Raw genomic sequence first — 12,565 nt, 5'->3', positions numbered from 1 at the left:
AGCAGTAACAGGTGGGCTAACTCTGCAGCAGCCCTTTCGGGCCTCTGGTCAGTGCAATCAGGGGCAATTCCTGGTTTCCCCCGGTGCCAAAGAAGAGGGGGGCCCGCTCCCACGCCTCTCTGCCCTGCGAGAAGGGGCCACACTTCCCTCCTGTCCCCGCAATCACGGAGCCCAGCCTGCGCGCTATCTAGCGGGCCCCAGGTCAGGTGGCGGCGGGGTAAGAGGCCGGGCCCGCTATGGGTCTCCAGATGGCAGCAGGCGAGAGGCAGGACTAATAGCTGGGCTTGCCCGGCGCTGCTGGGGGGCGGCCCGGGCTGCACCTAGCTCGGGGGCGGCTCCAGCCCCAACCTCCAGTCCCCGGCCGCGCGTCGGTGCCGCCCCCCGGATGGCGACACACTAGGAGCGGCGCCCGCCCCTCGGCACAGCCACGCACGGCGGGCAGAGCGAGCGGCAGCAGCGGCGGGGGATGGCGGCGGCGGCTGGGCTCGGCCCCCGGACAGTGGCGGCGGCAGTAGCAGCCGGAGCCAGCACCGCCCCGAGCGGCTCATGGTGGCGCCCGAGACCCGAGAGCAGCGGCCGCTCCGGCAACGCCAGCTGAGCCGGATCCCGGCGCTCACCTCCCCGCGCGTCCCTCGGGGGCTCGCTCCTGCCGGGGCCGCCCGCTCCCCGGGGCCGCCTCAGGGCAGCGGCGAAGGGCGCCGAGCGGCGCCAGCGGCGGGACTATGGGCGCCAGGCAGAGCGGCCCGGCCGCCGCCAACGGCCGCACCCGGGCGTACTCGGGCGGGGATTTGCCCTCCGGCAGCGGCGGCGCGAACGGGGCCGGCGGGCGCTCGGCGGCGGCCGGCGGGCGATACACGCCGCTGGCGTCTCAGGCAGCCCCCGGGGGCTCGGCGGCGGGAGCTGCGGCCGCGCCGCCCGTGGCTGCGCCCCGGAGCAGGTCCCTAGTCGGGGCGGCAGCCTCCGGGACCAGGGCCGCCCAGTCAGCCTTCAGCATCCCCCACAGCAGCGGCCCCTACGGCTCGCAGGACTCGGTGAACAGCGCGGCCGAAGAGGGCGGCCGGGGGCGGCCCGCAGGGGGCGGAGGACACGGCGGGCCCCGGCTCGTGATCGGCTCGTTGCCAGCGCACCTCTCACCGCACCTGTTCGGAGGTAAAGTACCCACCCGTGCCCCTGTGTGTGAGAGAGAGAGAGACTGCAACCGCCTCGCTACCCCTGCCTGGGGATGTGGGGGTGGGGAGAACTGGAACAGTGCTACTCCAGCCCTCTCCATGGCATGGGGGAGAGGGGATAGAGAGACTGATATTCAGCCCTTCCCCAGGCAGAGAGACCATAAACATTATACAGGACCACAGACCTGTGTGGTGGGGGTAGGGAGTAGGCACATTGGAACAGTTTGTATGGGGGGATGCTGAGAGGCATTGAACCAAACTGTAAACCCTGTATAGGGTGGAAACAGCGTCAACCCATGGGGTGTGTGGCAGCTCCCCCAGCACCCCTGATTCCAGCACCTATGGGAGTAGGTCTCTAACTCTCCGCGATGGGCCAGGGAGCGGCTTGAGGGGTAGCACTATTTTTGGTGGGGTTGAGGTAGTGAGTACCTGGCTTAGGGCCGATTCGGTAGTGTTGTGGAGAGTTTTGTTTGTGTGTGTGTGTGTTGGGGGAGTTAGCAGAGGAGGCTTTACCCTTCTCCTTTTCCTATGGAAATCTCAGGCCTGAATCTAGGTCACTACCCTCATGTTAAAAGGACAATATATTCTTTCATTTCAGTGCACCTTTCTTAGTTAACTGAAGAACTGATTGATTTCCTGTTCCATGTTTCCACATTCTGAATGTTTTGTAACTCTCAGACTTATAAAGTGAAGTGAGTGTTTTTTTGTATAGCTCTTTTTTGGCTCTTACTTGGGAGAGTAGTTTGTGACTTTGAGGGGATTACAATGAATCATTTTGTGAAAGGGGCAGCTTTCTAGTTCCTCCAGGCTTCAGTTTTATCTATACATGCTTCCGCTGCTGTTTCTTGGCCATGTATATTTAAAAAAAATTAGAGGTCTGAAAGCGGAAGGAAGGAATTTAATAATGAAAGAACGCCCCCCCAGCAATGCACTTTGCACAGTGAAAAGGAAAAAAGAACCTCTCTGTCTTGCCACTTTAGACTTTAATATCGAATCTGTGCCTGTGTAAATATGCCAGTCTGCCTACTACTTACATAATTAGGATTTAATTGGATCATGTATTTGTGCAGTTTATTTTAAATCAGACTGAAATCTGTTTTTAGGTACTGATTAAAATGTGGCTGCAGCTTGTTCCTGTTTCTGAGTCACTGAATTGTCTGTACTGAAACATGGTTAATAAAATAGAAGTTATTGTAATGGAAAGTTTCTTTGAATTAGCTTATTCTTTTTTCCAAAAGAAGAAAATGTTTAGATGAGGGGAAATATTTTAAAAAACAGTCTTTAAGAAAATATAGCACTCTTTTTCTAAAGACTGCAGTATGTTTCCTGGAGGCGATAGAAATAGAGGAGGAGGAGCAAAATATTGAATCTATTGAAACTGAAGTCAAACACTCTGTAAATAGTTTGAAAAGATGAACTTGTTAATTGTTTTTCCTGTACAGAATATTGTACAATTGTTGTTTAAATGAAAGTTTTTGGTGCATATTATGCTCTCTTCTATCTCCCTTTCAAGTGTAGATTTTTAAATTTTTTAGGTACGGTTATTGAGTTGACTTCTTTCTATGACATTTATTATAAAGGTTTCACTGCTCATACGAGTAAGGTGCAACAGGACTGTCCTTTAATGTGTTAATTCTTGTTGATAGCTCTTGTAATTGTCTAGATTAACTTAATAAGTATGTGTTATAGCTTGTGTAAAGTCTGAATTAAAAATAGAATGAAATGTTGTTTTTGGGGGAAGGGAGTTTTGATGCAAGGTGCCTGTCTGTGTGAACTTACTTTCACTTTTCATAGTGATCAATGAAAGCATTATTTACAGCAGTGTGATAATGTAGTTCTATAATATAAAACGTCCGTAGCTTTACATTTGAGATTTTTAGCCTTCAATGTAACTGATATAGACTCAAGAACAGTAGGTCAAATTAAGATTTTTCCCCCCCCTCCCCCCAGTCCTGGCACTTCCTGGATGGTCAACATGTATGTGACAGACACTCCTGCAAACAGATTTCTGTTCAGTTGTGTTTTTGTGTGGGGGGACCTGAAGACAGTCCTGAGTCTCCTGAAGACTAAGTCCGCTCCTAGTGCTGTGATTGAACATGCTAATGGAGAGCATCGAGCGTACCTTAACAAGGAGCATTTGCCCTTGAGAAGGAAAACTTAAGTGCAAGTGTTCATATAGTGCTGAGTTGCTGCAAGTTTATTAATTGTTAGTTAAGAGTAACAGGGCTTTGATGCAAGGATGCTGCAGTGTTATCAGAGTAGTATGCATGAAAGCTGGTGTGTGCAATTCCTTTTGCAATCAAAGGGTACTGTGCTATTGCATATTTACTGTCTATACAGTGAGAGAAAAGCATTAAAACATAAAGCATGTCGCCAATTTGTCAGTCAAAAGTAGGATTCCTTGCTTAAACCTTGCATCACAGCCTTAATTAGATCAGTTACAGACCATATTTTCCTCATTAGAATTTCAGGTGATAATTTACATAATTGCTAAGTAGTTCCGTATGTTTTCTTATTAATGAATCTATTAAACTAGAATGCAGAATATTAAATATTTATTGACTGAGATGATGATATAGAATGTATGCCCTCCACTTATGCAATAAGCTTTAACCTTGCAAGGTGACTAATTGATGATGGGTGTCAGATATTAGATTTTTGATGATCAAGATGCAAAATGTAACCAGTTTTGCTGGTTACAATCTCTATATCACTTATATCTAAATCTATCTGTGAATCAGTCTGAAGTAGCTTTTCTTTTTTTCATATGAAAATGAATGGCTGCTTAATCTAATCCTAGCATTCAGTTTTGTTAAAAAGGGAGGGGAGGACCTTTACATGTCAAACTTTCCTATTATATATTTTTTGCAATTTAAATATTTTGTAATGTGGGTGGCATAATAACTTTCCAGTGCAATTAACATAGTAAATGTCATAGCTATACACTTTTAAAAAATTCAATATAGTATTCAGATGCTTGGTTCAAACAAGTGGTCTTGTTCTAGATCATAATTTCATAAGACTGTCCATGGAGGAAAGTAACTTGGAGGACTGCTTTTGTGCTGTTTCTGACTAGCTTAAGCTTGTCTAGGTATGGTGCTTGGCAGTTACTGTGTGTATTGTGCGCATGCTTCAAGCACCTTCCCTTGTTTTGTAAACTGCAGTTTTTTTGTTGTTGTTTTTTTTTTTAAACTGAAAACTACAGACGTTTATTTTGAGAATCTGTTCAGCAGTTTCTTTGGAGAATTAGTTTAATATGTAAAGATTAAACTGTATTTTCCTGGCAGACTTCTTGGCTTTGACAATCAATAACGCATGTGTGTTGCACTTGTAAGACTACTATAATTAATTGGCACTTATTGAGTTGTACTCCATTGTGACTTTTGAATTACCCAGAACAATGTTTAAATATTAGCTATCTAATCTGTTAGTTTTAAACTACGTGATTAGTACTAGAGGTACACTAAAATGCAAAAAATGAAACACTGCTATATGCTGCGATGTGCAAAAGTATGATCAGTCTGTTATTTCTTTGGTACAAACTGTAGTAATGTTTAAAAAATAATTCATTCAAAGTCATAGTTCTCCTTTGAGTTAAGACGATCTTGTGTTCGTGCTAATTTTAGGCTTGCAATCCTTTATGATCAAATATTGCTATATATCTTGTGATTAAGTATCAGAGCTGATTCAGTTCAGTAACAAATTTTGCAGAATCAGGGCCTAAGACTTGAGCATATACTTAACTTTATGCACTGTGAATACAGGGGGGTCCCCGGTATACATTGGGGTCGAGTTCTTGAAAAGGGTGATGGGTACTGAAATGATGTATACTGTGGACCCCCTGTACTCATGGTCGCCCCGCCTCGTTCAACCCCCTCCTCCGAGCACGACCCGTCTCCGCTCCTCCTTCTCTCTCTCTCCACCCTCCCTCCCCCCGCCTCCTGAACGCTGCTGAACAGATGATCAGAGCAGTCAGGAGGCACTGGGAGGGAGGGGGAGTAGCTGATTGGCAGACAGGTGGTGCTGAGGGGGGAGGGCACTGGTGGGTGGTAAACGCCTACAGAAAAGTGACGCAAAAGGTGAAGCGAGTACAGTACTAAGTTGCAAACGATGGATATGTGGATTGGGACTGACGTGAATCGGAACATGTTCCCCTATTGATGAGCAATGGATATGCGAAAAAACAGATAAAGGGGAGACATATCGGGGACCCCCTGTAGTTCTGTTTGTCAGTGTGTTACAGGATCCAGGCCTTATGCTGTAGTTAGGCGTAGACTCCTAAATGTTCTTCAGTCAGTTCTTTGCACTATAGTACAAATTTCCAATTTTGTCTAAGGAGATAAAATAGAGGCATTACTCTCATCTGTAAGAGTTGTCTCACCATTTCTTGACAGAGAGAACATTCTTTTTTTACATGAGACTTCCTATTAAAAACAGCCTGTGGAAAAAGTTGGCCTTGAAAAGAGTGAATACAGTTTAAATTTATGTGCCTGACTAAATAATTTGTGTTTTCAACACTTTGTATTTCTGGTTAAGACTGATGTCTAGGTGTATCCTGTTTAACTCATACTGTACCAGAGTTATTACGGTAGGCCTTGTATATGCTAGGATTTTTTGCCAAAAATTTCCCTCTATTGGAACAGCTAGTTCAGTTCCAATAGGAGGAACTTCAGGGTAGGCAGGGGCAGAGACGATCGGTAACTCTTGGGGAGAGGGCACGATATAAAGGTCGGGGGGGGGGGGGAAATGAGACACCTGATCAGCCCATGTGTTCCCTCTGGCCCCTTTCCCACTCACCTTGCACCTCCCATACCTGCTCCAAGCTGGCACCACCTTGCCCCCTCTCCCCTCATAGCTCCTTCCTTCTCCCATTTACCTCCCCACTGTGTGCATGGTGCGGGCAAGAGCGGGCTCCGCACACCTACTGTCAAGCAGGTAACTGCGGTTGTGGGCAAGGAAGCAATGGGTCTCAGCAGGCTTTTCTGTCTCTTTCTCCTCTTCTCCCCTCCCCCCCCCCCCCAGGTGTCAGTGACTTTCACGGGCACATCTCCCTGAGCTGCACTCAACCTGGCTCCCACCCTGGCAGAAATCGGAGGGGGGGAGGTAACATTTGACCCTGTGTGCCCCCCATGCATAGCCTCTGGATCCAGGCAGCTGCTGGTGTGTTTAACCCCTGTGCCCTCTAAAACACAGAGCTCTGTGTAGCTCAAAAGCTTGTACCTTCCACCAGCAGAAGTTGGTCCAATAAAAGATATTGCTCAACTAACTTGCCTCTCTCATACCCTGGGATCAACACAGCTACAACAGTGCTGCGCACATCTAAAACAACTGCTTAGGATTTTGTTTACACTGGTGCGCCCACCTTTGGAGCAGAACTAATGATCACAATGGGGAAACTTTCTGGCAAAAAAGTCTAATGTAAATAACCCACTTGTGTCTTGACATACAGTCTCTTCTTAAGAGTGGTCAGACAGGGAGACGAGTAAGGCCTTTTAAATTGAACTCCTGTTTGTCCATAAAAGACTCTTGGTGGGGAGTGAGTTACACCAACTGTAGATAACAGAAAAAGTTAAATATCTTTTCATTTCTACTTCAACTATTTCTCTGCTAATGTAATTTAAACTATTAGTAAAATATTTAAAGGGGAACCATTGACTGAAAGTGCAGTATGCCATGCTGTCTGGAGTTCATGACTTTGAGTGCCAACCTCAGGGCAGACACTCCAAACTGGTTGTATGTTCTGTAATTAGATTCCACCCAGCCAGTAACAAATGTGAACTCCTGAACTCTTACCATGGAGTCACAGACAGTTTCCTTGGGCAGTTCAGTTTATCTTGCCATCCAGGCAAGCTGGATTTAGTGATGGTTGGTTGCTATACACCAAAGATCACAAAAGATTCAGGTTGCTTCCAGTCCGAAGAGACCAGTCACTTACCTCAGGTCAATTTGTACCTCAGGTCAATTTGTACCTCAGATCTCGGGCGAAAGAAACGCTTGTAGCCAATCCTATAGTAAACTAAGGATTAATTAACTAGGAAAAAGAAATGAGAACTATTTATAGGTTAAAGCAGGCAAGCATACACAAATGAGTTATAATCTATGGTTCCAAAAGGTCATAGAATTATAGCAGTCTGTCAGCACTGAATATCTTTTAGGGATAAGCCAAGTTGATCCTGGGGAAGTATGCTTATGTTTTGTAGTTCCAACCTTTGTGAGAGTTCAAACAGCAAAAGAGCTGACAATTTTTCTTGTTCATTGTCTATTTCCTTCTTCCAGAATTCAAACTGATTGGATAAGCCCTTTTGTATGTAGCCTCTTTATGGGTGTGAAGGGGAAATTAATAAAGTCTTGTGATGTCCCACAGTTGCCCATTTAATTTTAATAGCCTTCTTAATGATAGAGGCAATCCTTTCTGACAGGTTGACTGTTTCAGGGCAATTTTTTTTTTTACAGTTATAAACAAAAACTTAAATATTTTTTAATATTGAATTTTACTCCCTTGTTATATAAGCTTGCATAAATGACACAGATATCTGACTATTCACACAGTGCTGTCAAATGCACGAAGTTACTGAATAAGTTTTTTTTGTGATATTTCCATTCCAAAACCTTAGATGTTGAAACTACAATTGTTTAAAATAGTCACTTCTGTCTGATTTCTTTTTCTTTAAGAAAAGATGATTATGTCCTTTCAAGATGCATTTAAACTGTGTGTTGGTGTAATTTTTTTGATCATTCTGAAGGGGAAAACCTTATGTAAAAAGTACTTTTATATAGAATACAGCTGATATAGGAATGGCCACCACTGATTTGCAGACACCTCTCGGGTATAATAATGCAGCTCTTTTGCACCAGTAACACTATACGTTAACCTTCAGGAGAAGATGTGAAGAATAAATTCTCCAAGTGAATCTTTAAACCTATAATAGGAATCGAGGGAAAGCAGAATATAAGGCTTGAAATTTAAGGCTTGAAATGCTTGCTGGACTGTAGGCGGATGCTGATAGCAGAGGGGTGTGAAGTTTGGTTAAAGGAAAGGGAAGGTTTTTGGGTTCCCTCCAAGGTGTTACTCTGCCTGGAGGCCACTTTTTTTTAAGCTGACTTGTGTAGGTATGCAGTATATTTGGGCATGTTCCTATGCTTCCTTCTCTTTTCCTTCCCTTCACTTTTCTAGCTTCTGGGGTAGGAATTATCTTTTTCTCCCATCCCAAACCTGCTTTTGACTGGCAAGTTTTGTGGGGAGGCTTATCTTTTCTCTCTTATCCTTGGCTTTGTGGAAGGGTAAAGAGCTCAAATGTCTTTTTTTCCCCAAATCATGCAGGTACCAATGACAATAGAACTCTTAAGATGAGTCTGTTTCATTCCTGTTGTCACTCTGTATAATCAAAGCTAGGGGTGGGTGATTTTGCTTTCTGATTTGAGAGCAGAGGTGCCAAGTACACATGGCTGGGCATTTACTGTGATGCTCTTCTGTGTGTAGGAGAAGAATAGTGATGGGAAGCACTAAAATTGACCACAAAAGTCTTGCTGTTGTTGTTTCAGCCCATGAAGGGGTTGGTAGGACTTGAAAAAGCTACTCTCCTGTGGTTAATAGGAAGCTTTTCTTGGTAATTGAGGGGCTGCAATGCCACTAGATTCTCCATGGAATTAATCTTTTGCTTAAATAAGTTTCTAAATGCTGTGTATGCAGAGATAATCTGTGTTCTCAGACAAATCTAGTTCCATTGCTGCTCCTTGTAGCTTTCCTAAACTGCAGCCAAGTGAAGACTGATGGGTCTTTTTACCTTTGATTATTGCTGTCAAAACCCTGTGGGCAGCAGTGAAACAGGCAAGAATCATGTCCATGTTGCTTTGTTCAGCTTTGGAAAGCTCTGAGTGGCAGCCCTGGAGCTGTTGATTGCAAAAGAGGATTAAAATGGTCACAAGGTTGGAAGTGGACAGTCACAGAAAGATGTGCATACAAGGTTTTCTGCAGTGACTGTGGGTTAGGGAAGTGGGATAGAATAGCTGAGGGTAGCCACCTTTGGCAGTTCCTAAGGGATCTAGAATGTGTAGGTGAAGGAGCAGAGTGCTGATTCCTTCCAGCAGCTGGTGGAGATTGGGAGACCTATTAACTAGAGTTTAGATACAAATTGTGGTGCCCTCCAGCTAGTAGCCAGGGACATTACCCTCATAGGACTGTACACCCTCCATCTTCCTGATAGCTGAGGCTGGCTCCTTAGCAAGGCATTGTCCCTGGACAGAGGGGGACTGCTATGTTTCATATTGGCCCTAATGTGTGGTAAACTGCTTCAGCCCTGGTGTTAGGCAAAACACTGCAGTTTTATATTCTCAAATATGTTGGCGGGATTGGTTCTGGTGCTCTGTGTATAGTGGACTCCTAGAAGTGTGAACCTCACAAGGATCATCTCAGTTTCATGTTGTTGCTATTTAGACACAAGCGGCATAGGCACCATCAAGCGAAGGTGGATCGAGAAAGGGAGCTAAAGTCAGAAAGAATAAGAGATAAAATTGAGAATATGGGGAGTACTTAGGAGGGACAAAAACACAAACGGGAAGGGGGACAATACATTGGAGAGGGTCTAAGGACAGATTTCATTTCCTCTCTTGGGGCAATTGGAACTAGGAGAACTGGGGAAGCATTTCACATTGGTGGTGTTTGACTCCTTCATCCCTGTTACTGAAGGAAATAGTATTGATGAGCTTCACAGGAATCCTTGTCCAGATCTCTCAGTTGAAGCGAGAGAGAGGCCACTGTGATAGGGTGGCTTTGCAAAGGGCCTAGTAAGTGATTGGAAAGGGGGAGTGGGAATTAGATGATGATTGAAAGGCCCCCCTTTTCCTTCCTCTCCCAAAAGTAAGTAGAGGAACCAATTAATAGAATGGGCAGTACTGTAACTAGGGTTGGGGAGAAACTCAAATACAAAGATTTTGGTCTTGGGGAGAGAAGCAAACTGCTTAATTTTACTAGGGTGTGTAAATGTTTTTTTCTGATACCAACATAACCGTAATGTCTGAGCCTTTGGGTTGTCAGTTCAAACAAAAACTCCTGCATAATTTGTGTGGGTGTATGCGCACACATGTACATTCTTCCTGTTTCCTTGGTATAATAGAAATGAAAAGCCCTGCTCTTCTAGGATGTTCCCTAATTTGGGAATAATTGCTTGAATCCTGACAGAATATCTCCCCATGTGTTCCCTTGCACACAATCGCACACTAGTTTCTAGCAGCCTTCCAAGTGGTATTTCTTTTTTCTAAACATCTTGTAAAGGAGACTTTTTTTTATTACTGGTAGGAATCTGAATACACTTTAAATAATTCTAGAGCAGGCTGAGCACCAAAGGTTTTAAACTATTTTGGTAAGTTCTCCCTAGCCCTTGCCAGTCTTTTTTTAGGGAACCGTACCACATCGATATTCTTGATTCACTGTCTTTTATACAGCCACATTTGAAGCCTTTAACCTCTGAATAATTCTGTACGGAGATGAGATTTTTTTTCTACTCAAGTTTTCCTGTAACTGCAGCTGCATGAGCCAAATAATGCTTTGTTTAGAGTTTTCTTCAATGCTCCTGCATCTTGTTAATGGTTAAATTACTTGCTGTAATCACCTTCATTAATTTCCACAGGCTGTGTTCACTTACAATGGTGATGGAGCAGATTGCTCTTGTTCACAGGGATGTTATTCTGTGAACAGACGGAGTGGAAAGCCTTTGGTTTCTGCACTCTGAGACCTTATTTTTGAGCATCTTGAGTGTCTGTTTCTTCTGGATCAAGGGGAAAAAAATCTTCTGAAACACACAATTCCTGAAGTTTAAAATATTCATGATCCGGTGTATGAGCAATGATTTTTGCTTAACTACCCCAATTGTGAATGTGTTGAGCTCAAATTTTCAAAAACAGGCATTAAAAGTTAGGCTTCAAAGGCCATATCCTGACTTTCAAAAGTGCTGAGTATCTAGCACCTCCCATTGGCTACCTGACAGGTTTCACAAAAGTAGGAACACAAACCAAAATAATCCATGAGACTTCTTTCCAACCTGAAATGGACATGCAACTCATTACCAGTGCATGTGTCCCTGTTCCCTATGCATATGCAGAGAATTAATATTGCTCTGAAAAGATCAGGAAACTTTCAGGGTTTCCCCTAGGGGGTTGAGATGGCTGATTCCAACTCACAACAAAACACAAGTGTTGCTTTAGATTTGGCTTTGTCACCTTTCCCTTCTCTGTTGGCAGTTGTCTTAAAAAGGCGAGAACTCCCAGATAAGCCTTGACCAGTCCCAGATGAGTGGGTGTGCTGCATATGAGGGTGGAGATTTTTAGGAAATTCTGCTATTGTGTTGACTGACTTAAATGTACCATAAATTTGAAGTTTGTATGGTGCGTGAACATGCATTTCTTCTAATTGACAAATATACCAAAAATAACAAAAAGATGAGCTTTTGTGAATTATTCTCCCTAATATATGAAAAGGGAGTTTACATAAAGGATTCACATGGCAGCAGCCTTTATTTGTAAATGTTTTAAAAATAATGCTGTTCACACATCCTTGCTAGCCACTCTGACTGAAATTATTACCTGCAGCAATTACTTTGTATTGTGATTTCATCACATTTTATAAGCGAGAGAAGGTCATATGCTTTCATGCCAGTTGAACATATAGGTGCTCCAGGCAGAAGTTTTGATTTCAGTAAAGTAGTACAGTACTCTTCTTTTTGTCAGTACTGAAACAATGCCTAAGCATGTGGTATTAATGGACACTGTTGCTGAAATGGTGTTTTTATTGTTGTCGTGAAAGATTCTATGGCACCTTGTAAATCTGGTGTTCAAGTTTAAATTTGTTTGGGATAGTTACATACTTCGTTATTGAGGCTACTGGTACACAGAGCAAACAGACTTGTTTAAGTCCTATTAAAACTCAGGAAAACCAGCTTGCCAAAAGAAAAGGATGAGGTGATAATGAAAAATTTTGTCTTGAGCCATCTTGGGAGAGCATTGCATTTGTTCAGAGTGGCTTTCAATCAAGAGTGTTTGTTAAAGTGTGTCAAAGTGGGACCTTAGTTTCTACATTGTATTAGTATAGCAGAAGTTGTGTGATGACTGTCATTTGTGAACACATTCCTTCCTGACCCCCAAAACAGGCAGTCGGTCAGACCTGCAGTGTCCCCAAAATAAAGCTGCTGAAATGGAACGAAAAGAGGCTCCACATGGCTCAGGCTAAGGTTTAAGTTAATGAAAGGGCAGGGTGAGGGACCTATCAGCTTCTTTCCTCCCCCAGCTGGCCAGTGAGTGCCTAGAGACTCTGGAGGGGGAGGAGGCATCCTTACCATCTCCCCAGCGTATGTTCTCCTCCCCCATTCACTTGGGGCTGTCCTGATCACTGTCGGCCCAATCAC

General features: G+C 44.1%; 1 protein-coding gene across 2 annotated transcripts in view; it reads left to right on the top strand.

Moving 5' to 3' along the window:
* The first annotated feature begins 434 nt into the window (after nt 1–434).
* ZNRF2 (zinc and ring finger 2) overlaps nt 435–12,565 on the top strand; it is a 79,354-nt gene continuing 67,223 nt past the window's right edge. For both annotated transcript variants that reach the window (XM_034760888.1, XM_034760887.1), the window contains exon 1: nt 435–1,149. In XM_034760888.1, the coding sequence (XP_034616779.1) occupies nt 723–1,149 (427 nt within the window). In that variant the 5' untranslated portion in view covers nt 435–722. The remainder of the gene's footprint in view (nt 1,150–12,565) is intronic.

The sequence above is a fragment of the Trachemys scripta genome, chromosome 2 (assembly GCF_013100865.1).
Source record: "Trachemys scripta elegans isolate TJP31775 chromosome 2, CAS_Tse_1.0, whole genome shotgun sequence".
Taxonomy (NCBI): domain Eukaryota; kingdom Metazoa; phylum Chordata; order Testudines; family Emydidae; genus Trachemys; species Trachemys scripta.
Note: the sequence above shows the minus strand (reverse complement) of the source record. Positions and strands in the feature narration are given on the sequence as shown.